At 36.7% G+C, this 26,925-nt stretch overlaps 1 protein-coding gene across 1 annotated transcript in view; it reads left to right on the forward strand.

Annotated features, from left to right (window-relative positions):
* The first annotated feature begins 6,182 nt into the window (after positions 1-6,182).
* abca12 (ATP-binding cassette, sub-family A (ABC1), member 12) overlaps positions 6,183-26,925 on the forward strand; it is a 53,512-nt gene continuing 32,769 nt past the window's right edge. Inside the window, exons 1-21 of the mRNA XM_084420228.1 lie at positions 6,183-8,617; positions 8,933-9,036; positions 10,340-10,446; positions 10,620-10,828; positions 11,348-11,424; positions 11,571-11,701; positions 12,354-12,521; positions 12,890-13,054; positions 13,169-13,364; positions 13,517-13,656; positions 14,269-14,388; positions 14,488-14,578; positions 15,757-15,936; positions 16,239-16,527; positions 18,059-18,173; positions 18,256-18,585; positions 19,641-19,710; positions 19,801-19,935; positions 20,073-20,228; positions 21,117-21,300; positions 21,423-21,641. Of these exons, the coding sequence (XP_084276354.1) occupies positions 6,204-8,617; positions 8,933-9,036; positions 10,340-10,446; positions 10,620-10,828; positions 11,348-11,424; positions 11,571-11,701; positions 12,354-12,521; positions 12,890-13,054; positions 13,169-13,364; positions 13,517-13,656; positions 14,269-14,388; positions 14,488-14,578; positions 15,757-15,936; positions 16,239-16,527; positions 18,059-18,173; positions 18,256-18,585; positions 19,641-19,710; positions 19,801-19,935; positions 20,073-20,228; positions 21,117-21,300; positions 21,423-21,641 (5,600 nt within the window). The 5' untranslated portion in view covers positions 6,183-6,203. The remainder of the gene's footprint in view (positions 8,618-8,932; positions 9,037-10,339; positions 10,447-10,619; positions 10,829-11,347; positions 11,425-11,570; positions 11,702-12,353; positions 12,522-12,889; positions 13,055-13,168; positions 13,365-13,516; positions 13,657-14,268; positions 14,389-14,487; positions 14,579-15,756; positions 15,937-16,238; positions 16,528-18,058; positions 18,174-18,255; positions 18,586-19,640; positions 19,711-19,800; positions 19,936-20,072; positions 20,229-21,116; positions 21,301-21,422; positions 21,642-26,925) is intronic.

Here is a 26,925-nt window from a genome sequence, read left to right on the forward strand (position 1 = left end):
TAACCTATTTGCAGACCCTATCCCAACCTGGTGGACCTGACAAATGGAATGAAGTGTAAGTGTAGACTGTATTACTTCCAAAGTATTGTGTCTATGTCTCTCTTTCATTTTTTCCCCTAAAATATGTATAGAGCAGTGATTCTCAGCCTTTGTATCTCCAAGGCCCCTCTACTAGCTACACATTGAATGAAGTATAAAATGTAGAGGATGTATCTTTATAAGGGAGATCTGTTTAATATATAGTAGATAACGAAAAACAGACATTTATATATCCATCCATCTATTCATCTACTGTATATACAGTACTAGCATTCAGAAGTTTTGGGCCAGTAAGATTTTTTCAAATAAGTAAATACAGCTATTTTAAATTGTAATATTGTTTCACAATATTAGTTTTTTACTGTATTTTGTTTATCAACAAACTTATTTTAAAAACATTAAAACGTCTAACTGACCCTAAACGTTGTGTGTATGTAGTGTATATGCAGTACATGTATTTGTGTATGCATGTGTCATGGAAGTTAGTGATCTTTTTCTTTCTCATTTTCAGCATTGTAAATGTGATGAGAGAGCTTCAGAATTCTCTGCCATCTGACAACACAGCTCAGCCCATCATATCTTTAATTCTTAAGGTCACGGAGTATGTTCTAAACTCAAATGAAGGCAAGTTTACTGTGGTGTTGTTTGTTGGAATTCATTGGATGATAATTACCGTGGGCATCATTCTTTTTTATTCAATCAAGTTGTCATAGATATATGTACCATATTATTTTTCTCAGGATATACAAACATGTGGGACAACTTAGGAAACTTCAGTCTTGGCAGCCTAAATGAAATAACAGAACAGGTAAATTGCTTTTATTTCTCGAAGGCCCGTTATTGAGATCTCCTTCATAACAAACAGATCTTCTGACACAAAAATATCACCATATTGTGATGTGTTGATTTATTACATAAATAAAAACAAACATGTCAATTTATACTTGTTTTAAACTTGATTTGTGATGCCACAGCTTGCCACCTTTCTGGGCTCTGTGTCACCATTCATGAATGAGTCCGCCCAGACTGCCACAGAATCTGTCGCCGTTCTAGTCCAGATCCTTTCCGGGAGTGCTGATCAGCTGACCTTTAACAAGTAAGGCTCAAATCTCACTATTTGATTTTCAGTCAAAAGCTTCATTTACATGGTCAATGTTGTCAGAGAATCTCAGAGATATGGCAACATGGACTCTCTGATTCTCTTGACAATGTTTGAAATGATCGCAGATAGTTCTTGGGCCAGACTTTCATGGTTTTAGCTGTGACTGAGTTTTCTGATGCTTTTGTTCACTTCAGATTTGGTCAAAAAAATTTTGTCAGCACAAAGCCACTTATTACATACTGTATGCTGTAATAAGATACAAGCTGATCTTTGATGATTCTTTAATCAAGCGTTTGTGGGTTTTCTACTTTTAAATGCAAAAAAAAATGATGAAAGCGGAGGTAGAAATGTCAGAGGCAGTTTCTTTAGTCTGTCACATCTCGATTTCAGCATAACCCTTACGAAAAAGAAGTTTATTCAAGTGTGCTATTACATATAAGTATGATGTTAAGTTCACTTACAGAAAACTTGTAGTATAAAACTACTAAACTAGTAGTTTACTGAGAGTATACTTCAAAGTTGCTACAAGTATTAAAATAGTAAACCACTAGTATACTCATAAGTTCACTTGCTGTACAAATGAGAAACATAATTATGAACTAGTTGTGCACTTAAAGTTTACTACTGTTACACTTATAGTACACGTGACTTAAACATACTTTTATATACTTCAAGTGGGCCAATTTAGTCCCAAGCGGTATTAAAATAGTACACTTACAAGTTTACTACTAGTACATATTGACATTAGTATACTTACTACATAAAGTATACTTAAAAATATACTTGAACATTACTCAAGTATACTTCATAAAATGAACTTGAAGTATACTTTTTTTTCGTAAGGGAAACGATCAGTAGGTGTTGCAATTTTTTACCAAAATTGAGCTGTCTAGAGTCTTCTTATAGGATGTTGATTAAATCAGCTGATGAAATTCTGCCATATTGGTCAGGATGGAGAATGTTCTTCAGAATCCCAGAATGTTAAAGTGCCCCTATTATGCTATTTTAAAGGTTCCTAATGTTGTCTCCTACAACAGGTTTACATGCATCAAATGTCAAAAAACACTTTTATTTTCTCATAATATACATTGCACATCACCACATTTTTCAATGATTGTCAAACGACTCGTCCGAAGATTCAGTCTCTCTAAATCCTTCCTTTTCGTGAGCCTTCTCTGCACTGATTTGCCAGATGGCCCAGTCTGTTGTGATTGGTCTACCACTTACAGCCCGTGTCGGAAAAGAAACGCCCATAACCATAACTGAATGGTAGGCTTTCTTATGCTTATTTATTTTACACACTGTTAAGACAGTAACGAAGAGTAGATTTTACCATATAAATTCGAGTACGAGTCCGATGATGAAACATTGGAAAGAACTAGTTATTTAACCCGAACCTCCATCGCAAGGACAACTTGATCAGGACGTTTCTCAGTGATACGCTACTCAGTTTGAAGTACATTATGAGATGTTGCAACTGTAATTACTCACCATCAGCATTAACAAGTGTATGTCCATCAACAAACCAATGTGTATATTTCTAATTTATTGCGGTGCACATGTAGGAACTAACGGTTAAGCGGTTCAGAGTCAATTCTTTCTTTTGGGAGACAATAACTTATTGTCCACTTTCGACTCTACAACTTTGTTTACCGTTTACTGTCACAGAAAGCTATATTACACTGCATGAAAGGTAATGTTCAAAAAAGCAGAATAGGGGCACTTTAGTATATTAAAAAGCACACATACATTTACATGTATGGATTGGCAGGACTCAAACCCATAAGCATACATAACCACAGACTATATTAAAATGTTTCCTTTTTTTTTTATCGTCTCTGCTTTTGAATGGTAATCCGACTGTGTTTATTGAACAGGTTGGAGGAGATGCTGGCTGCTCTGTTTTCAACATTCAGAGATACTCCTATGTGGGATTCGTTGCCATCCATTGTGTCCACAATTCAAGAAGCCATTGTCAACAGTACTCACAACATGCAGGCACAAACAGGTGAGAAAAGCATACCTACAGTTGAGTACAGCTGCAAAAGAGTTGCAGGGTAGGTTTCCAGATTCTTCCTGATATGAACTGTATACATCTATAATGCAAGTGCTTTCTTTTCCACAGAGCTCTTCTATCTTCTCCAGCAGCCATTGTCCACCCTTTTGACAGATATTTTCCATGTTATGAATACAAGCACTTTTAATGCTCAGTCTTTTGTTGGTGGATTGCCACAGGCCATTGTGTTGACTGCAGAAGCTGCTCTACAGGTTAGAACAACATTTCTATCTACTGATGTGATGGACTGTTAAGACAGAACTTTCAGAAAGTTGTAAATAATGTAAATAATGCAGAGTTTTCAGAATATAATAGAGGGTTGGTGAACTGGCATTCCTGTTTCATGCAACTGAAGCTTGGTGAATAATGTCACCGTAATGTGCATGATACTGATCAGAGACCTACAATGTGTTTGTTGTGGGTTCAGCTTAAAAAGTCCTTAGTGACAGTAGAAAGAAAGAATGGCATTATATAAGCATGATAGTGTAAAATCAAAATGGAGAGTTGTATCTATGATCAGTTGTTACACAGTGGTTCCCCTTAAGGTGGCGTCCCACTAGCCAATTCAAATGGCTTGATTTTGATCTTGAATCCAAAATTTTGGCTAAGACAACATTTTTTTTAGCATTCTTATTGGTGCGTGATTGGAAGTGAGAGAAATGGCTCCCTATTATGCCATTTGAAGAATAACTGAAAACACAAAAAAGAAGATTTGAAAGGTTGGCTTAGAGAGCTAACCGGTTAAAATCTCTTTTTATTAGTAAGAACACGATATCACAGTAGTGTGCTGTGTTTTTGATCAGGCGTTAAGGAGATAAGATCTTGCATAACCTTGGCATTATTTGTTAATTAGCTTGTTGTGTGTTTCCAAACAGCTAAAGGCACAATTAAGTACATTTTTTAGAAATGAATATAGCAATATTGGCCCAAAAGGCCCATTCAGTGTGCCAAGAAGTGTATTAATCACAGATAAACAGCTAAGCCTACATTAGCTAGCATGCGTTAGATGCTGCTTTTCATCCCTAGAGTGAATTTGGTTTCCTTAGACAAAAGATGCTCAAATCCTGGCAGGAGTCATATATCTCTACTTCTGCTTCTACTTTTGTGTTTTATATTGTATATAATTGTATATTGCTCTACTTCCTGCCACTCGTTCAGTGAATGCTTTGTCTATGAGAGTATCAATGATCACATCACTTGAATTCACAAGGCATAAAACATGATCCCCCCCTCCCCTTCCCTTGGGCCCAATGTATGAACCATGGTCAAAACCTTTTGCCATCCTGACAAACTGAGAAATGTGTTTATGTATTTATTTATTTGGCTGGTATATTGTTTTATATTTAATTTGTTTTACATTTATCTGTGTATACTGTAGTTTTTCTTGCTTTCACAAGCTGTCTCTGTGAACTTTGGTAATAAATACTAAAAATTCTTAAATCCTATATATTATCATCCTATATCTTTTGCAATCTCTGCCTTCTCTGATAATTATTTTATTTTCATTGCTCAACCGTCAGGCTGGTTTGGGGGGTCAGAGCCTGAACTGCAGCTACGTGAAGCAGATATGGCAGGATGTCCAAGTTGTGACTGGTATAAGTGAAGACCATGTCACTTTGTGGTGTAACATCAGCCTACTGCCAGTCATAGCAGCCTTCAATAAACCAGGAGATGCAACTCCAGCTTTCAATATGACGGTGAGACAAGTTAGTTTTATGAACAATTTACAGTTTTTCTGTTAGTAGTTTGTGGTAATAGCAGTTTTTTTTGCTCTCAAATGCAACTGTCATATGTCACCACTAGATGGTGGTGTGCACTACAGACTGGTTTAGACTTTGTCCCTTTATGTTTCTAAACAGGGAATGGAGATGAACCCTCTTTGGATAAACGTCACTGCAGAAATGATGGCCGGTTCACTGGAGACTTTCTACTGGGCGATCCTGAACAATACCTTTGCTAGCATTCACCTTACAGAAGTCCTGTTGTATTACACATCAATGATTTCCAACCTCTCAGTATCAGAATTAACAAACCAGGCTAACTGGAATGCCCAGCTCTTGCAGATGCAGCTGTACCAAAGGTATTAATGCGCTGGAGTTATTTTTACAGGAACATATATTCTCACCGTGAAACATGACCTGAGTCATATTAAATGACAGAAAACAAATGGCAGTCTTATAACAGACTCTGTGCTTCATGTTTATTGAGCTTTTCACCATTATTCTTCAAACTGTATAGCTTGAATAAATTGGCGACAACAAAAGTATGCAGCAATTCCACATGCACTCATACGCCCATTATACCTCGACATTATCATGAGCCTGATTATATTACCGAAATACCTCCTCAAATTTGCAATGAGATTTGCAGTTATTACCCATAAGGACCAGGGGTTGGAATCATGCAAACAAACTAAGTAAGAGTAATTAAATTTGTATTAAGGTTGATTTATTCAGTTTGACTCCTTTGCTTCCAAACAGGTTTGAGCAGATAAAGTAGTTTCTATTATTCTGTTATCTCTGTCTCCCTGCTCTTAACTTGATTCTGCTTTATGTGCTCATCCCTGTAATGAACTGACTACTGATAGGAATCAAACTATGCATTTGTGCATATCTGGGCAAATCAGTCACGTAAGACTGGAGGAATATTTATGCACCCGCTGTAGATCATTGAACATGATGGAAATTGTCTCTAAGTCTATTATAACTATACAGTTCTATAAATATAATGTGGGTGCCCACTGAAATGGAGAGCAAAATCAAGATGAATTTTGTTTTGCAGCAATTAAATATAAGTAATCCAGTTTGCATGGCCGATTATTCATAAAGATCAATTTAAATATCTTGGACTGAATTAGTCCATAATCTCTCTTATATATGCATAACAGTACATTATCTGATCTAGCTAGTGAATGGATCCTTAAAGAGACATTTTTATTTATAATTTTTTTTTTTTTTGTGAATGTGCAATACTAATTTCTCTCTCATCAGCCTCTCCACAGTACAAATGGCTCTTGAGCAAATTAAGACAGAAGCTCCCTGGATGGTGCCATACATCGATGCAATTGGAAAAACCATTGAGGTCATCCTACAGAATGGCAATCTCCTCCAGAACTCAACTGCAACCCCTCTGATCGTCATGCAGGCTTTGGAGATCACACTAACCGGAATGAATTTCACAGAGGAAACCATTAATTATATCCTGAGTGGAGACATATTTATGAACCCCAATGGAAGCATGGTTGACAATATAATAAAAGAGGTGATCCAGCAAATCATTGGTACAGGATTGCTGGGAGAGTGGCCTATGCTTTATGGAGTAATGCAGCAGGTTCTGTACTTCGAAGATACAAGTGGCACCCTATGGAAATCTGTTGAGTTTTTCAACTGGCTGTACACTACTGAAGATACTGGACTAAATTTTGCCTTGGAGATCCTGCGCAAGTTGTACGAGATATTAAGGGATACTCTTACCAAGATGCCAACTCCTCTGTCTTGCTTGTCAGACACTTTTATTGACCTTGCAGGGAATGCTTTGTACCTGCTGAAACAGATCAAACTAACCAGTGACCTCTTCGCCCCTGTGGAACAATATCTAAGCCCACTTCAAATGCAAATTGCTCATGGACAGAACCCAGAAGGACTTTTGTCCCATACAAGAAACACCAGAAGTGTTGCACATAAAGTACAGAGGGAGCCGGTGGATGACTTCCTTGACCTTCTTGACATTGACTACCAAGCCTTGCTTGCAATTCTCTCCATTCCACCCACCTCGACTGAAATTTTTGAGACCATCCATGTTTTCTTTGCAAATCCAGACTTGGGTGTCATCCTGAAGGGTCTTTCGAGGGATATGGTTGGAAACACAAATCAGGAGGAAGCCATTGACACAGCTCTGAACGTGCTGTCTTACTTGACACTCCCTAGTAATGGACAACGGTTCCTAGAGATGGTAATGGACATCGCCAGTGAAGGAGGGAGTTTGTACGACCTTAATAAAGTTGAGAAGCTGGCAGAAAGCCTAGGAAGAATGATTGACGTGGCCATGGCGCTATCTGACCAGCCATCTCTGAACATCGCACAAAGAATCGAGTACATAGCCCAACAAATTCAAGCTTCGGTGTCGAACATCGTCTCACAGGAAGGAAATGGCACTGACACTGCAATTCAGTTCCTCACGGCGCTCAACAGTATCCTTAGCGAGAACTTTGAGGAAATCAAGGACATCAGCCCTGAGGTCACTGGCATTCTCCAAAACATAATTGGCTCATTTTACAGTACAGGGTCACAGATGAGCATAGCATCCTATTTGGCAGCAATGGATCAAACTGTGGAAACCTTCGCCTCACTCCTGTCTGGAGAGGTAGCAGGGTATTTCAACATATCTGGACAAATGCTGCAAGCCTTTGCATTGCTTGAGGCATATCCTGGAGACATAGAAAAAGTCATGATGTCCACCAGCATGATTTCTAACTCCCTAAACCACGTCCTTGCCCTCTCAAATATTACAACTCTTCCAAATGGACAATCCATTCAAGAGGTCACCCATCCCCTCATTCTTAGCAGTGCCATGGCCACCCACATCCTATTCAACCTCTCCATGTCAAACTACAGCCTGAGCAGTGATTCTGAGAAGGAGATGCTTTTGACCCAGACATTCGATCAGATGGTTGTCATTCTCCCCAAAGAAACACACATGTACCTCTTCGCTATCAAATCGGCTCTTTTCACTGCTCTCTCAAGAGTATCCAGCACTGCAGAAATCACATCCCACTTCCCAGAAATCTCTCAGTTGGTTACACAGTCTCTCCTTAACTCTCTAAACATTACTTATGATCCGACATCCACGCATATGACTCCAGATGGCCTTGTTTACATCTTGATGACAGTGTCTAATCAAGTGTCCATGAGTCTCTATGAGGGCCTTAAGTTATCCGGTTCCCCTATCCAAATCGTACAAGTTGTGAACTCTTTAAGTAAGGTTGCATCTTCCATATACTCGATAATGCCTGTTGAGGGACGGCTGTACATCAATATCACGCTCAAACTCATGGAGACAATGTCTTTTGTTCTTAATGACTCCAGCACCTTTGGGGACATCAATGGGGCTGTATCTCAAGTAGTCAATTCTTTCAACAACCTTCTGGCCATGGTGCCCAACATGAACACAGACTCTTTCAGCAGCATTATAGGAGACCTGGAGCACACCCTGAAGACAATCTTAATGATCATCCAAGCAGACCAAAGCCCTCTCACCCAAACAGCTGATATTACCCAGCAGCTGCTGCACACCATCCAAAATCTCATCTCGCTGGGCAATAGCAGCAGTGTGGAGTCTGAACTCGCCAAAATAGTGCTGGGGGCTTCTAGCATGAATATTGGCCATCTGCTGGGGATGAATGACACTAACTGGACCGACAAGTGAGTTTCTTTGAGGTTCTGCTCTGAAGGCTGGTTCCTGGTTATGAGCTCATAACAAGGCCCAGTTTTTCATTTATTTTTCTTGTCCATTGCATGGCTATTACTTTGCGCTCATATTTTCATCTACCATGGCATTTACCCTGCATAATTTCTTACTATTTCAGAGAAATATAGTTTATGACTCTGAAAAGAATACATTCTTGAGGTCATGAAAATAAATGATCATAATCCATAGTGTAGTGCATTGTGATTTAGTTAACCCAGCAAAAATATCAACTTTTTGTTTGTTAATTAAACTTTTCTATGTTTACATAGGCTACCTGTGCTGCTGACAAACCTTGCTAATAGCCTTCCAGATGACCTACAGTATTCTCCACTTATTAAGTCCATCACGAGAAGTCTGGCCAACGAATCCCAAGGTACATAAATCATCTCACAACATCTATTGACCTCTAACACTGTTCATTCAGGGGTTATTTCAATAGTCTTATGTGCTGACTAGATATCCACAGTTGCATATAGCGCGTTTAAGTATTTTGCATTTAGCTGTGTGAATACATAATTATTTTTCTGCATAATTTGCATTTGTTTAGCTCAAGAACAAGATGCATGTACACAGTAAATGTTGCAGGCTCCATATTCTCCCACTGAATACATTACTCTTAGTAATCCCCATTGACATTAAACAATGTATGTTGCTTTATGTTTATGTCATTGCAAACATGTTTTTGGTTTTCATAGCAATGCAGTAAACAACAGATTTGAAGTCAACTTTCTGCAATATTCAGCCAGAAGGCATGTGGTGGCCAGACAGAGTATATGAGAAAACCTTTTACAGTGTCTCTGCTCTTTAAAATAGCAAATATTTCTGTTTTCTACCTCGCTTCTCTCTTTTTTATTATCATTTAAAGCAACTGGGCATTGCCTCCCCCCAGAAATTTGGAACCTTACATTTCTTGAGAAGAAAAACTGCATTATTTAGATATTTAGATTATTTAGATATTAAAGCTTGGTTTCTAGAATATATCTTAAAATTATACCCAATTAGCAAATAGTTTTTGTTTTAGGCATATATCTAACAAAATTTAGAGACAGAAATCAATTTAACATTGCCTTGGGGTAAGAAAAATAAACCTAATAGATATATATGCTCTGAAAACAAGACCTAAGTATTAATTTCATTTCTGAAAAAAAATCTTGTTTTGCAGATGTTTAGATTTTTTTTTACCAGAAAACAAGACATAAGTAGATCAGTAGATAGTGCAGGTAAATCAATTTCTTTGGATGAAGTATCCTTTTTAACTTTAAAATATATCACCATGCTGTTCTTCAGAGTGCACATTTCTTCAGTGCAGCACTCCCTCATTTTCATTGATAAGTCGCTCTTTAAGCCTCCCAGTTTGCGGCATATTTTCTTTAATAAAGCTGATGTCTTGAGCATTTAATTTCCCTCATAAGTGTCTGATCTTATATATTGCTTGAGTCGTTATACACCTAGGAGCTGTCAGATCTAAATCAGCACACGGCACCATAAAGCTTTTCAATGTCTCTTTTCTAAGGAAGGTTTCTTTGCTAGATCATTTGCTGCTTGCTGCACTGTGAGGTTGGCCTGAAAGCGGAGTTAGGTGCAAGTAATGATGCCTGTAGGGAATTTAAGTTACTTTAGCTCTGCAAAAGCTTGATCTTTGTTTTCTCTCTTCCGTTTCTCTCGTCTCTCTGCAGAAAATATGCATCTTCTACTGCAAGTGCTAAACACTGCCTTTGAATTTGGCTCAGCCAACTGGGCAAATGAGAGTTCAGGCCTGATACTGGACAACCTGTTAACTCAGGTAAGATTCTTGATGGTTTACATAGAAAAAAATAGAATAGGTCCCATACAAAATGACAAAAGGAGAAATTTTAGTCCATGTAACTCAGTACACAGCACTCTGTACACAGAAATCCACTCATGTGCTGCTGTATTGTGTTGGTTTACCTGTAACTTTCTTTCTTGATAATGTAGGTGTGTGCTCTGGAAAACATGCCCTCTGTGCAGCTGATCAGCCAGGTTCTGCCACTAGGCCCTAGACTGCTATGTGACACCGTTGTTCCCACAATCCAGGCCTTCCATGTGCTCTCAACCAGCCTGGTGAACCAAACCAGCAACATCTATGATCTGATTTTCCAGACATTTGTTGGAGACCCTAGCACTTACAACACTGACGTGGACTGGTACTGCATTCTATAATGACGTTCAACCTTGTTGCCGTAGCTTGTATTATGCATGTTACCAGTGTTGCGGAGTAACTAATAAAAATGTTAGCAGTGTAGCTACTTTTAGTAAGAGTGAAATCAGCTAATTCCTTTTCAATACAATGAAGCATTTCCAGTATCAAGCTACTTTTTCAACAATTTGCACTATATTTGTTATTAGTGTCACATTCTCTTCCATGCACAGCTTAAAGCTTAGCAAACTGGGGTAGCGATTAAACTCTCTCGCCTCAAATGTCCACTTTTTCATATGAAAAAGACATATGAAATGAATATGAATATGAAAAAGACACTGGCAAGTCTGATATATTTTGAGAATTTATTTTTTGTTCAGACCCCAAATTCCAATGAATAGGTTAAAAAATGAATGATTCACCAGTTCATCAGATGATTACATCTTCTCTCTTTCTCTCTCTCTCTCATAATAATATTCATGGTTTTAATATCTCTCTCTCTCTCTTTGTTTTCTTTTTTCCAAAGGACCTCAACTCTCTCTCAAATTGTAGGCTTCAACGTCTCCTCTCTGAAAACTCTTGATATCAATATTACATCTCCAGGTGTGTACCACCGTCACTTTCAGCAAAAGAACTGCAGAAACACCAGTGTTCCTTACCTATCAGATGGTGGTTCAATCAGTCTTTTTCAGCTTTGTCATGCATGCATGTCTGCTCTCTCACTTGTCTTTTGTCTTGCATTTTGACAGCTGAAGTGAAAGTTTCAGAGCTGTTGAAAAATACAACTCTGTTTGTTCAGGATGTCAAGCGGTATACCAACTTTCCCCCTACCGTTCTTCAGACTCTGCTAGATTACCCTCTACCCAGCAGCAACATGCAGGTACACCACAAATCATGCATACATCTCAGGGGCTCAAAAGAGTTGGCACACAGTGTTCTCTGCATACATTAATGAATTACAGTGCGATGGTAATAATCTCTCCCTCATAAAGTATGCTGATGATATGGCATTGGTTTGCTGTCAGAAGGAAATTAACTGCTGCTCATACTTTGAGTATATTGATAGTCTTATTTGTTGGTTTGATTGTAGTTTTTTACATCTTAATATTGAAAAGAATGTACAGGATGTTTTGATTTTAAATACCTAGGAACAATTATTGATGATAAACAAAGTAATGTAGAGTCCATCCATATGAAGGCAAGACAACACCTTGGTCTTCTTAGAAAATTGAGGAGTTTTAACATTAACTATGGTTTATATATCAATGATTGAGAGTATCCTTACATTTAATATATGAGAGTATCCTTACATATAATATACATTTTCAGAAGTTAAAAAATAAATACGACCTCACGCTGTGTCAATCACGTTTACAAACTGCCTCCGAAACTTTAGTCCGTCCTTTTGGATCGGGTTAGAATTTCGGCGTTTTTCCGCATATATATATTATAATATATATATTATTGTGAGATGTTTGGAAATACACAGTTATTGCAATGGTCTCTGTTTGTCCTTTTTCCTCTCATCACAGATCTTGACATGGTTGGCAAACCTGCACCAGTGCTCAGACCCCTCGTCTTTGCAACTGGACCCAACAGGCCAGGAGATCTTCAGTGCCTTCTGTGAACTGTCAGATGATTGGTACAGCATCACGGTTCTCTTTCTTCGTCATGTGGACACGAAGGCTGCTTTATTCAGGGTAAAGAGCTGAGGGCCACAGAATGTATTGGACATACTGTATCCAATGAAATACAAAGGCTGCTCCTCTGTTTTGTAGTTAATTAAATACAAGTAATGTTTCACACATGATTACCATGAAACTAAATAATAGTTGCTTTTTTTTCTTATACATTCATTATTATTTTTTCTTATTTACTTTACTAGATTAGGGCTGGGTCTTGCTGTTAAATGGCCAATATTTTGCTATACTGTTTATTGACAATGAAAAGCTATTATCAGGAATATCCAGATATAGTATATATATATAAACCACTTTTTGTTACATTTCCAGAAAAAATACCATAAAATAAAATACCGTAAACTGTGACTTTTTTTTTTTTTTTACAGCTAATGTTATCCAAAGAGATTCAGGATTTAGTGGGAATTATGCTACAGATGGTCAAATTTTTGACGGACATGATGCAGAAACTGGTACCTGCCATTAGCAAACTGCAGGAATACCTGACAAACATAGGAGAACTAAACCTGGTGGCCAACAAAGAGTTCCGCAGTGTAAGTTCTCCCAAAGAAAAATTGATGTATGTATACATGTATTTATTAATTAATTCATTAATTTTTGTATTTATTTATTTATTTAAATGTGTCTTTGGATTCTCTCTCCCACAGCTGGTGAGGGGAAAGCGGTCCACCATATCTAGCAGGGCCACCTTTAACACCATCTCTCGTGCCTTGTGCAAAAACGGCATCCTGACGCTGTTTGCCATAACGAAAGTTCCTATCGTAACCGATACTGATCCTTCTGTCCAGTCGGACCACAACAGAGAAGAGCTCATTAAGAAGTTCAAAATCCCACACGATGCTAGTATGAACGCATAATCTCAGCATCCAGCTAAATGTGCAATAAAGCATTATGATAATGACCTGTCAAGAATCTGCTTACAGCATGTTGAGTTCAGATTGATGAAGTGCTGTGGTCAGGCTTAATTAATATACTGCTTATGTCTTTGTCTCCAGGTCCCTTCTGTATGAACCTCTACTTGGATATGGTGAACACTACAGGCGGTGCGGTGGCCTGGGCCTTCCTCAAGCCCATGCTGTTAGGACAGGTCCTCTACTCACCAGACACACCACTGACGAGAGAGATCATGAGAAAGGTGCTGCTTTTAAATTTATTTTTAAACTTCCAATGTAATAAAATACATTAATGATAACTGACTGTTTTTTTTTGCATGCATGTAAAAAGCAAAAAAATGTGAGATCAAATCCCATTTTTAAATGCGTTTTACATTTTCAAGTTGGAATTTCTGATTTTCTCCATTGAAAAGTGTAATGAAATATTAATAAAACTGTGAATGTATGACATCATGCAAACACGGCTACACCCGGGGAGAAGTATGCACAAATAAGTATATTCAAAGAAGTATGAATTAAATAAAAGTTCCTACATGATGGTGAAACACAGTGAACCTTTCTTTTGGTAATTGTATTGATAGCATTGCATAGCGTAATTTTTCCTCCAATGTTTGGTTGCTAGGATACGTCTTAGATGAGAATCAGATACCTGCAAAGTACATATCCCACTTCCGATTTGGAATGGAGTGCAGCATAAATCCTGCTTTTTTTTTTTTTTTTTATCTAAAGTCATATCTGATTCTCCTCTTAAGATATACTGTAGACCAAGTCTGGTTACAAAGAAAAAAATATTGTGTTTTCTTTTAACATCTTGTGTTTGACTGTAACAAAGCAATTTTTTTTCTTTCCTGCAGTCAAATTCTTCACTGCACCAGTTTGGTGATCTAAAGCTTTATGCATCTGAGTGGATTCAGTCATCATCCTATGTGATGCAGTCTGCTAACATTCTGACAAAAACCTTGCCAATACTCCAGGTATACTACAATGAGTCAAGTGAAAATCAAATAAACACTTTTATTTTTATTTTTTTAATTCCCCTCCACTGCATTAACTTATCAAACAACCCTTCACAGAATTCTCTGCGCAATCCCTTTGTCCAAAACTTCATTCAGACTCAGACTGGTATTGATGTTGGACAAATGAGCTCAACTCTCGACCAATTCTGTAAGTTCTCATGAGTTTGATACAATGGTGTGATGCATCATTGCTATTACAAAAAGTTTCTCATTATAGTCAATATAACAAGGATGTTTCTCAATTTTATGAGAAACAAAGTCATTAAATGAGAACTTTCTCGTAATAGTGTTTCTGATTAATTATTATGAGAAAGTTTTGCGTTATAATAAAAAAGTTTTAATAATGAGGTGTTTAAAAATAAATAAATAACATATTAACCCATAATTATAAGAAAGTTTCTCATTATTATGACTAAGACATTTTTTTTTTGTAGTTTTATATATACAATATATCAATTCTTCCTTGTAATCTCAAAGACCCGGAAGCTTGTCTATAAACCATAAGCAGTGATTAAAAAAGGGACATTAACGATTCACACAGCAATTAAAGAGATAGGTCACCCAAAAATCATCATTTACACACCCTCAAAGTAGTTCCAAACCTGTATGAATTTCTCTCTTCTGCTGAACACAAAAGAAGATATTTTGACCTTCATAGTATGAAAAATCCCATCAACTATTTGGTTACCGATATTCTTCAAAACGTCTTAATTTAACAATAGTAGCTGAAACACAGTGAGCAGCAAAATAGATATTAAATAGATACTAAATAATAAAATTATTTTGATCTGTCATACAGATAACTCTGACTGTTTAACTAAACCAGGTTTGTGACAAGTTGTTAAACAAGTTGCTGAACACAAAATAATTTTTTTGAAGATTGTTGGTAACCAAATAGTTGATGGGCCTCATTGACTTCCATAGTATTATTTTTTTTTCATATTATGGAAGTCAAAATATCTTCTTTTGTGATCAGCAGAAGAAAGTAATTGATACAGGTTTGGAACAACTTGAGGATGAGTAAATGTTGACAGAATTTTCATTTTTGGGTGAACTATCCCTTTAAATTACAGACTACCATCTATACATGCTGAATTCATGACTCCCTTAGAAATACTGTCATTACTTTCCAATTATGGTTTAAGTCTGTGAGATACAAATTTACCAAACCTCCTCAGGGAAAACTAGCCCGGTCTGAATAGTGCTTTACAGTCGAGCACTTGACAACTCATGACAACAGCCAGAGATGCATTACTCCTATACACCCAAATATGTCTTATCCTAAATCTTCAGTGGCTTGAACAGTTTTTCTTACTCTCTTTTCAGCAAACATGACAGTCCTGTTAGAGAAAAACAAGTTCATCATGGAGCAGATCACCACCCTCTCTATGCTGATGTTGAACCTCTCCTCCTGTGTCAACTTTGACCGCCACCGAGGCTTCAACTCCACGGATGAACTCGACAAACAGGCGGAGAAACTGGCTCAAAACCGTGAGCTCTACGCCAGTGAGTACACACACACACACACACTCACACACTCAGACACTCACACACTCTCATCAGGAGATACCTCTTCAACTGACTACTCCACTCATGCGTTTGGTGATACTTTCGGTTGAAGACACCACAGACACTGGAGAGCCATCGGGCTGTAAAGCCTGTAATTCAGTGCAATTCGATTCAATTCCATTGAGATATAGATTTTCACTGTTATCGAGGAGCAGCAGGCCTCTGAGGTTACTATGACAACAGATCAGCCGCATACTGAACTTCCCTTTTATACACATGAGTTCTGCTCATCTTCACAGGCATCATTTTGAAACTTCCCGAGGAGACCTCCAGCAGCCTGCCCCCGAACATCGACTACACCATCCGCATGAACATCGAGAATGTCATGCGCACCGACCGTTCGCGAAATCCTTTCTGGGTGAAAGATGCCTACATCTCGTCAACAAAGACCCAGCGGTACAGCCGAGGCTTTGTGTTCCTGCAGGAGAGCATCGAGAGAGCCATCATCGAAATGCAGACGGGTAAAGCCATGGATGGGCCAGCGGTCCAGATGCAGGCGTTCCCTTATCCCTGCTACTATAAGGATGAGTAAGTGTCTCACAAGCACAAACCCCACATACACACTGAGCGTCTCATATAAGGACTGAGATGCTCATCTAAGATGTGGCGTCTGTATAAATAATCAGCAGCTTTACACCGACACTGAACACCTGTTTCATTTTGTTTATTAGAAAAAAAACTCTAGTAAGACGAATGTTCTCTTGTATTTCATAGAAATACTAGATTTGCATTTGCTACATGAAACTGTAGTGCTTGCAAGACAGCAAAACAATTGTGTAGGTTTTAGGTAAGCTTAGGTTTGGCTTTGTGTAGATGAAGTGCTGGATCAGAGCTGTTGTCATGGCACTGTATTTTCTGCTGGCTAGAGAATCAGTATAAATAAGTTCACAATGACATCCCATACAATTATTTTGCAATGCAAATGTGGCTAAACAGATGCTGGTGTTGTTTTTGTTCATTAAAAAACTAGTAAAAATCATTTTAACATTTACACTAAAGACGTAAAGCGGCAGATTAAGAGCTGCAGATGGCGCGGTTATTTTAACAATAGCTGAAACACAGTGAGCAGGAAAATAGATACTTTTGCTACAACGCTGCAGAAAACGAGAATGCAGCAAATACAGTTATTTTGATCTGTCATACAGATGACTGACCGTTTAACTAAACTAAACTAATCGGTTGCATAAACCTCTAAGACTAGTCTTACTAGTTAGACATCAATTTATTTTCTTTAAGATGGTTCATAGCTTTTTTAAATCAGTTACATAAAAACGTAGATAAGCCTACTTTGATAATGAAAACTAAGACTGACTGCCCCTGACTAACTGCTAGTAGGTCATACTAGAACTTAAGACACTGTCTTAAAGGTATAGCGGAGGATTTTTTACTTCCGGGTGGATCACCTATACTATTGGTCCTCCTAATTGTCAATCATTCTGGTGAATCAATCAAACTTTTCAAAAAGTGGAGAGGGCGGGTCTTATCTAAAATTCGGAAAGATCCTCCGCTATACCTTTAACATTATGGCTATGTTTATGCAACCGGCCGCAGGTTTGTGACAAGTTTACACGTTGCTCCTTCAGACGTTTTGTTTTTATGTTATATAATGTTATAATTTGGAAAATTGTTTAGAGATGGCGAGGGAAGACAAAAAACTAGTTAACTTTGTTTTGTTGCTCATGATGAGAGTTCTGATTATTAGATTAATTTCGCCGTACAAAGGTAAATGTGAAAGAAGGCTAAATGGCCAATCAGTATGCACATATTATTATGACATCATCACTGTTTAAATGTTCATATTCGCGATGCAAATCCGTGAAAGATTTGTAATGTTTAATAAAAAATAAAAATAAATCTTACAAAAAACAATTCATTACATACCAAATTAACGTCTGAATTAATTGCTGAAGTTTAACACTTTGGGCCATCAATTTAGACTCTTAATTACAAAACAAGTCGTCAGCTCATCAGTTTCTCTTCCTTAAACTTTTGAAGTGATATAGTTAAGGATACCAAATATAGCCTCCACCTGCTAATCTCAAATCTTTCTCTTCCCCAGTTATCTCAACAGCATCGCTTTTGCCTTCCCAATGGCACTCATGATTTCCTGGGTGCTGTTTATCGCCAACTTTGTGAAGAAACTCGTCCACGAGAGAGAACTACGACTTCATGAGGTATGGAACCAGACATATTTTTCCCTAGTCGGTTCCAACAAGCTTTGATTAGGTCTCTAAATTATTTTCTCTTATCCCACAGTACATGAAAATGATGGGGGTCAATCCCATCAGCCACTTCTTTGCCTGGTTCATAGAGAGTGCTGTGTTCTTGCTTGTGACCATCATCATCCTCACCATCATTTTGAAAGCTGGCGGCATCCTTCCTCGCAGCGATGGCTTTGTGCTCTTCCTCTACCTTTGTGACTACGGCTTCAGCGTCCTTGCAATCAGCTTCCTGGTCAGCTCCTTCTTTGATAAGACCAACATCGCCGGGCTGAGTGGCAGCCTTATCTATGTCATCTGCTTCTTCCCCTTCATCGTGCTCATCCACTTGGAGGACAATCTTTCCTTCTCAGTGAAGAGCGCTCTGGTCTGTACTGCATTTAAATTGGTTTGCAATTTAACATCATTGCACAGTTACATTTTGAGATGTGTAAAAGGGCTTTCAAAGTTCTCATTAACGCATGAGATTAATTATATAAAATGAATGCAGCTTTTTTCAGGCTTTCAGTTTGACATTATAAATTTCATTCTGTTCGTTGTGAGTTCTAAAACACCATTCTATCATGGTGGGGACCTTTTTGCATTTTTATATTTATAGATTAATTAGTATGTTTGTTAGGTCACTTTCCTCAATGATTTCAGGTTTTACTGTCATTGTGGAGACCAAATATTTAAACACACACACACACACACACACACACACACACACACACACACACACATGCACGCACACACACACACAACTGAGGAAAGAATTCTTTACGGATAATTTATTTATAAATCAAAGCCAGACGGGACATTTAACAAAAGTCATTTGCATTCTTTGTTTGGTGAAATTTAATTATCATAGCAGCTCCACAAGTGAAATATCACCCACAAATGTGAAACCGCATCATTCATAGAAATGTTAATGCGAACACCAGCAGAGGACTAATGCACAGGCCGCTGCAAAAACAACTTCGCATGTAATATTATGTCCATGTAGTGTGGGGTTATACAGTTGTTTTGTTGAGTTATTGCAGACTTGCATTTCCATGTTGGTATTACTATTTTCTATGAGTTTTGATCTGTTTTTGTGTGAGTGAGGTGAGACCTCTGTTCAGTCTCGTTATATCGATATGGACATACAGTATATTCCATTACTAAACCCAATAATTAAAGTTTTTTGTTTTTTTTAATGCATTACTGTACTAGCTACAAGAAATATGAGATCAATCACAAAATAATCATAAAAATAATCACCCCCACATGTTCTGTCATTATTTACTCTCATGTTTTTCCTTAACAGCTCACGTTTTGTAAGAAAGTAAGGTTTGGATTGACCTGTTGGAGAGTAAATAATGACAGAATGTTCGATTTTGGGTGAACATCGAATGACAGCCGTAGTAAATCTGTCTGACTGTGTTTGTTTTTGGTTCACAGAGTCTCTTTTCTCCGACATGCTTCAGTTATGCCAGTCAGTATATCTCCCGCTATGAAAAACAGGAGGAAGGTAAGTCGGCAAAACCCCTCAGACTCTCTGTAATTAGTTTTTGTTTGGGATAATTACATTGACTGAATGTATTGTGTGTTTACACCTCAGGCATCCAGTGGAGCAACATGTATATCTCTCCTCTGGCTGGTGACACTTCCTCCTTCGGTTGGCTCTGCTGGTTGCTGTTTATTGACTCAGTAGTATATTTTATCATCGGGATTTACATCCGCATGGTCTTCCCAGGTATGTGCGAGCTGCTCAATTGAGAAACTCAACCATTTTTTTTTTGTTTGTGGTTAGATAAAAAGAAACAATATTCATTTTACAAGTGAATATTACAATATTATGGTTGTAATCCAGTGTATTTTTCTCTCAATCAGGAAAGTATGGGATTGGTGTTCCATGGTACTTTCCTGTGACACGATCCTTCTGGGCAGATATGTTCAGCTGCTGTTGCAAAGCGCCAAAGAAAATAAGCAGAGGGCTGCTGTTCACCAACATGATGCAGGAGCAAAAGAGCACTGACAAGAGCAAAGGTACATTATTACACACTGATTTGGAATGCTTGATTCTGATTGGTCAATAGCAGCATTAAGCGGTTTAAGAACTTTTGCATGAGTGCTAATCTGAATGTCTCTCATTTCACTCCTTTTTTAATACCAGTGAAAGTTAATTGGTGCATCCGATTACAGAGGAAGACATGCTACATTGCAACAATTTTTTTAGCTAGTTCATAGAAAACAACAAAATATCTTTGTGTTCTGTGCTGTTCGACTATTTTTCTTTTTGAAAAACAAGTAAGCTGATTTAAGGGATAGATAATCGAAGAATTTCACAAAGAAATGAAATGCTTCAATGACTACATTTTTAATGCCTTTTTATTAATTTGTTTAAGTAGCAGGGTAATATACAGTCAGCTGGTCATTATTACAAAATAATAAGACCCCTCTGTTTCGCCTCAGTACATTACCTACACTACCGTTCAGAAGTTTGAGGTCTGTAAAATCTTTGAAAGAAACCTATTATGCTCACCAAGGCTGCATTTATTTGATAAAAAAATACTGTAAAACTAATATTGTGAAATATTATTACATTTAGAAAATTGTGTTTTCTATTTTAATTTATTTAAAAAAAAAGAGTTTTTCCTGTGATGGCAAATCTGAATTTTTAGTATTCAAGGTCTTAATAATAATGATATATCTTCACTGTCACAGTTTTGATCAATGTAATGTGCCCTTGCTAAATAGAAGTATTCAATATTGAACGGTAGTGTTTCTTCATTTGCTTCAAATTAATTGGCTCCAATATACTTGCACTCTCTACCCTCTGTGAAGGTGACACAAATTACAACTGTGGAAAACATTTTAATCCTTTCAATTTCTGTGCAATATTTTAACATCTTTGTTTCTCTTTATCTGTGTTAGGTAAAAGTAGCTTGGCGAGTAATGGAGAAGAAGACTTCTCAGGATTGCCTGTTGGAGTGTCACTTTATGGCCTGACAAAGACTTACGGAGGCCGGCATGCTGTAGACAACCTGAACCTTTCTTTCTATGAGGGGCATGTCACCTCTCTGCTGGGTCACAATGGAGCTGGAAAAACCACCACTATGTAAGAGCATAACATTGAGATAATGATTTAATATTCTAATAAGCATACAAATACGTAGTCCACATGAATTGTAGGTAAAATAGTTGAAACTGAACTGTACTTTTGTACTTTCTATGTTTCAGGTCGCTTCTGACGGGGTTGTTTTCACCCACCAGCGGCACTATTGAGGTTTATGGGATGGATATGCAGACGTCGATAGATGATGTGCGTAAAGAGATGGGTGTGTGCATGCAGTATGACGTCCTGTTCGACCACCTTACCACTAAGGAACATCTGTTGCTATACGCTCAGATCAAAGCTCCCAACTTGACCAAACAGGAAGTGAAAGAACAAGTGCACAGGTAAGTTTCAACATTTGTCTCAGCATTATTACTTTGTTCTGTAACATTTTGTTTTACGGTGTGTACTTTAATCTTAACACCTTTTACCTATTTATTTATTATTCTCAGGTAAGGTAAAGAGAGTCAAATCTGACCTAAACCATAAGCATTCAAAAAGTACTTACAATTTGGTCAGAAGACTCCCCTGTGGTATGTTCGCATTAAAAGTCTTCCAGCATCATAAATCTAAGTCTCGGTAGGCAGATTTTGTAATCAATTAAATTTATTTTAATTGGTTACTTTTCTTTTATAATAAACAAAAATATAAAGGCAAATAAAACTTCATCGTTTAAGTATAAAATACAATAATCACGCTTTGAATCAAAGGTGTAGTAAGCTCTGGGCTTCTCATCTTCTGCTTGGGGTTTCTTGTCCTCAGCTCTGGGCTTCTAGGCGTCGGGGGCTCTGGCGTATCAGTATCCCAAGAGGCAGTCAGTTCATTCAGTCTTTTATACTCCTGTTGTTTTCAACAGACGTTAGGTTGACACTCCTCCAAAGTTTCCCAGATCCTTCTCCAGGCAGGTGCAAGCGGTCCATCTCTTCATGTCCTTGAACTACAGTAAACTCAACTAAGATGGCTGAGTTCTAGGAGTCCAGCGCACACACATAATCACACTTTTCTGCTCCTCTTACCATGGGTTGGCACAGTCACATATACATACAAAACCAATTACTGTACATCTATGCCAAAACAATATAAGCCATCTTTTACAAACAAAATAAATAATAACATTGAATGCAATGCATTATATCCAATACACTGGCTAAATATGTGTAACAAAAAGGCATCTATAATAAACAGGGAGGCAGGTAATTGCATTTTCTTGATATTATACAACACCCCCTTCATGCAATTATCCTGACTCTTTATCCTTCATTCTCATAATTGTAGCACAAACTTTGTTCACTTCATCAAACTTTACCAATAACATGAACATTTGTCCATCATTCTTAAATAGATTGGTTTGTTACAGTTCATGCAATATTTCACCCAGTTTTGTTTTCTGGTTCCCATAACAGAAATAATCAATTATATTTATTTTGTAATTGTATTAAAATTATTTATTTATCAAGGGGCAAAACTTTGTGCTCTGCTTGTTTATCATTAGGCCAATATGGATCTCAAAAAGAATCCATTACTTAAAGCACCCGGTCTTCCCCAAGAGTCGCGGCTCCACCCCTAGCCCAGCTAGCGGTTGCGTTTCCAGGTGAAACGTGGAAACGTGAGCCGCTTACATCTCCTAGGGTCTTTAGGGCACAAAGTTAGTATCTGGGTTATGATGGGTTTTCTTGCCCCAACTACAAAATTTAACCTCCCCTTTGGTTTGAACCAGTCTTGAAATGTATTCAGTGTTCAAACAGTGCACAAGGTTTCTTTTTTATTATTGCTTGTAAACGTCCAGTTCCAAACCTCTGGGTCAAATATTGTCAAGCAACTCATTTTCTCATTCAAATATCTTACACCAAATCCAGTAATCATTTCTTAAGCATTAACTGATTCTCATAATTGTACCATCAAATATAACAAAACCCTTTTTGTAGTAATTGTTGCATAAACATATCACATTCTACAATTATTTATCTGGTTAATTATGGTTACATTTCATACATTTACTATAATCAGAACAATACAGTAATTAAATCTTTGTATCCAGAGTAATCCTTCTAATGTTTCCCTTAATTTCTGAGAACACTATATATGTTCAAACATAAATTATATAAGTCAATAAATCAATTTGTTCCTTGTTATACATAAGGTTCCCATTTTAAAGTTTGTAAACAATCTCTCAAGTTAATAATGTTCATCTTTAACCCTTTTATAATTACATGTACAAGTTCATCTTTTAACATGCCCTACAGTCATAAGAGTTTCTTCTTCAATTAGCATAGTATATATTTTAATTTCCTTAATATTTTATATACATTCAAAGCCCACTCAAGCCAATGAATTCTTTAATTCATAAAAATGTAAGAATATTTCAAAAGCAAAACAACAACATAATTTTCAGCAATTTCTTACTATAAATTATCTTAACATCCCCATTATAAGGTTCACACTTTGTTACATCAGTATTTGGCGGCATCACACACATTTTACATCCTCAAAAATTAACCTAATAATTAAAACGTCTTTTCAGGAGTTCTCCCCCTAAATGTCTCCTTAGTTAAATCTAAAAGGTATAATCTTTTCTAACCCCAGATTTGTTTGTTACTATAGTATAATACCTTTTCACATAATACAATTAAAATATTATTTATTCATTTACAATAATATATTTTGTTTTCTTAAATCAACATGTATTTATCAGTCAGTAAAAACCATAAACACTTGGCATTATAGATGACATACAATTATTACATTTTATCATACAGTAAGTACATTCGTGTTTACAATATCAAACACCCACTTCATAATAATCCTTTAAGTTCTACGGTTCTTATTTTATTTATTTTTTTATAAATCATTAAAATAATAAAGTAATACTATTTACCAGGATTTCCCAAAAGGTTTAACTGACCCCAGCTAAGGTCTCAGTGCTGGTGGATGCAGAGCGGCCGTTTCTTGCTATTACAGTCTATCTTGTTTTACAGTCTATTTTGTGACTGAATAAGAGGCATACAAACTAGGACTTCTTCTGCTATTTCCACCCCCTTCTTTGGAAGGGTTCCAGTTTCAGTCAAGGCCATTTGGTGCTCTTGCATGGATCATAATGAGAGCTTGTTTGTCCTCATCTGCTTTCTTGCTGTTCTCAAACACCTGCATCCAGGAGTGTCAATCAGGTCAACATTACAATATATCTACTAGCACCTATTATTCATAATGAGCTAATTTTCAATTATTCATTTCTTTTTGTTTGTTATGGAAACAAACTAAATTAACTTTAAGTTGTTTTCTCCACTCTTATACAAGTTGATTGACAATCCTTGTCCAGTTTCTCTCCCAATTTTTCCTAGTCTTCTTTCTGCATATTAGAATACTTTAATATAACAGATACTGCAATATTTTCCATAATCCTAATCTATTTTATGTGACTCTCATTAAATATTATTGGCCTACATGCTCCATATGCTATCATCATGTATTCGTGATTTAATATCACTCTTCGTTTCTGCTGCCAAGTACGTGCACACATTATTATTATTTTTTTTCTCTAAAAAGAAATACTGTCTATTTTCATTTTTAATTTTATCATGATATTTAGGATGATGTTTAAAACTAACCCATGTTTTATATCATTTATCATTTCTCACTCTTACTACAAGTAGAAGGAATTAGTCTCCTATTCATGTATTATTTTATCATATATTAACATTATCTCTTGGTTATTTTTCCTTCTAGCCAATGCTAGAATATTCTTCAATATTCTTCACATCATTTAATAGTTTTCAAAATAATAGTTTCATCATCACCAAATAAGTCTCCATAACTGTATTAAGACTTCTAGGATTTGCTTCTATGCCATTTTCTAAATTACATTCTTACACAATTCATATTTAGTTTGTCCATGAATGTTCTTCTTAAACTTTGCTAAGACTGACTATACTTTTGCAGTGTTTACTGATCTCTTTCCATTTTTCCCAAATATTTCAGTTCTAACCAAATGTCTACTTTTCTCTCTTATCGTCAAAATCTTAATTTCCTGTAATGTTCCTTTAGGGTATATTCACCTTACAGTGAATAATCTTTGTTTACCTTCCTATTAAATATTTCTATCAGGACATTCACTTTAAAACATCTTGTTCTTTCTGTTTGTAATACTAATATCATTGGGTTTTTTTCCTCCAATTTTTTACCCTAATTTACTTCACCTATATTCTAGTGCTTTATACGGTGGAGGCTTTTGTGGAGTTTATGCAGATATTAGAATCCCATAATTTCAGTAGTTCTATAGTGCACTATTCAAATGTTCTTCCTTTATGTACTATTAAATATATTTTTCCACTTTCTATATTTTATACTTGTAGATTTTCCACATTAGCTTTATAGCACAATTTCCTGCTTTCTTTTGCCCACAAAAAGCTTTAGTTCACTTAAATCGCTTTTACTGTTAGGCTACAATAAAATCAACAAAATTCCAAATTGCTGCTACATTCATAATAATTTAAACAATCAATAATTTTCATTTACCCACAGCAATTGATTTATATTAGCAGGATTTTCTATATTTCAGCATTATTCTTCCTCTTTTTGGACTATTTCCTTTAATTGTTTTTGATAAGTAAATTCCAAAGTATCACTCAACCCACATCAAAAACTTTTAATATTTTACTGTTTTGTTAATCTTGTGCCAGCTCTTTCTCTTGGCACAGGCAATCGAGGTGCTTTGCTGGTGGTCCTGTTCACTATTTCCTTGAAGACCAGCCTGTGGTGCTGAGTGAACCTCTGCTAGTAGGCTCTCCCCCTTCCAGAAGTTCACTGGCACACAGGATCAGCTCTGCCTTTCAATCATGTATTTGGGACTTTTTTTTTTCCTTTCTTTAAAAAAAATATATATATTATGCATTTAATCACATTCCCCCTTTTTGGGAGATTTTTTTATTGTGATCAATTCTTACGCTATATTGTAAATAGCTTTTAGCAATTGTTTCCATTAACCATTTCTCACTTTGGTTGGAATATTTTGCCTTCTTCAAAGCAAGAATTTAGGCTCTCTAGTTTTCTCCCAAGTCTCCTGGGACAAAACCAGCAGCCACTTGCTTTGTACGTCATTTGTATTTATTTCAATACATTATGATCATATTTACGACGCTAGAAATACCCAGCTGTTTCCAAGTCTGATTTCTTTGTACACCTTTGTTCCGTAATTTTGCCTTAAATGGTTAAATCACCAAAGGTCCATGCCCCAAATTCAATGCCTATTGCCTTCCATATATACCAGCAAATTACTTTGGTTAATGTCTTTCAAACATTCATCGCATTTAGTCCACTGCAACCCTGTTACATAAACAGTCCTATACATCCATGTGCTTGTCGATAGTCACTGGGTCATTCATTATTACTTTGAGGATAACTCACCCTACATTCCTGGCAGACAACAACACACTAGGTTCTCTCATTGTTTGTTGACAATCATCTTTGTCAATTTATCATTAAATTAGCCTCAGTCCTGATAATACCTCTCTAGTTATCTTTAACTTAAGCTTTTCTTTATTTTAATCATACTTTTATTGTTCAATTTCATTTGTCACCGTTTTTTATAGCAAGAATTAAATTCCTTTTAAATCAGAGGAAATGTTCTAATAA

Source organism: Rutilus rutilus (assembly GCF_951802725.1).
Source record: "Rutilus rutilus genome assembly, chromosome: 10".
Classification (NCBI taxonomy): domain Eukaryota; kingdom Metazoa; phylum Chordata; class Actinopteri; order Cypriniformes; family Leuciscidae; genus Rutilus; species Rutilus rutilus.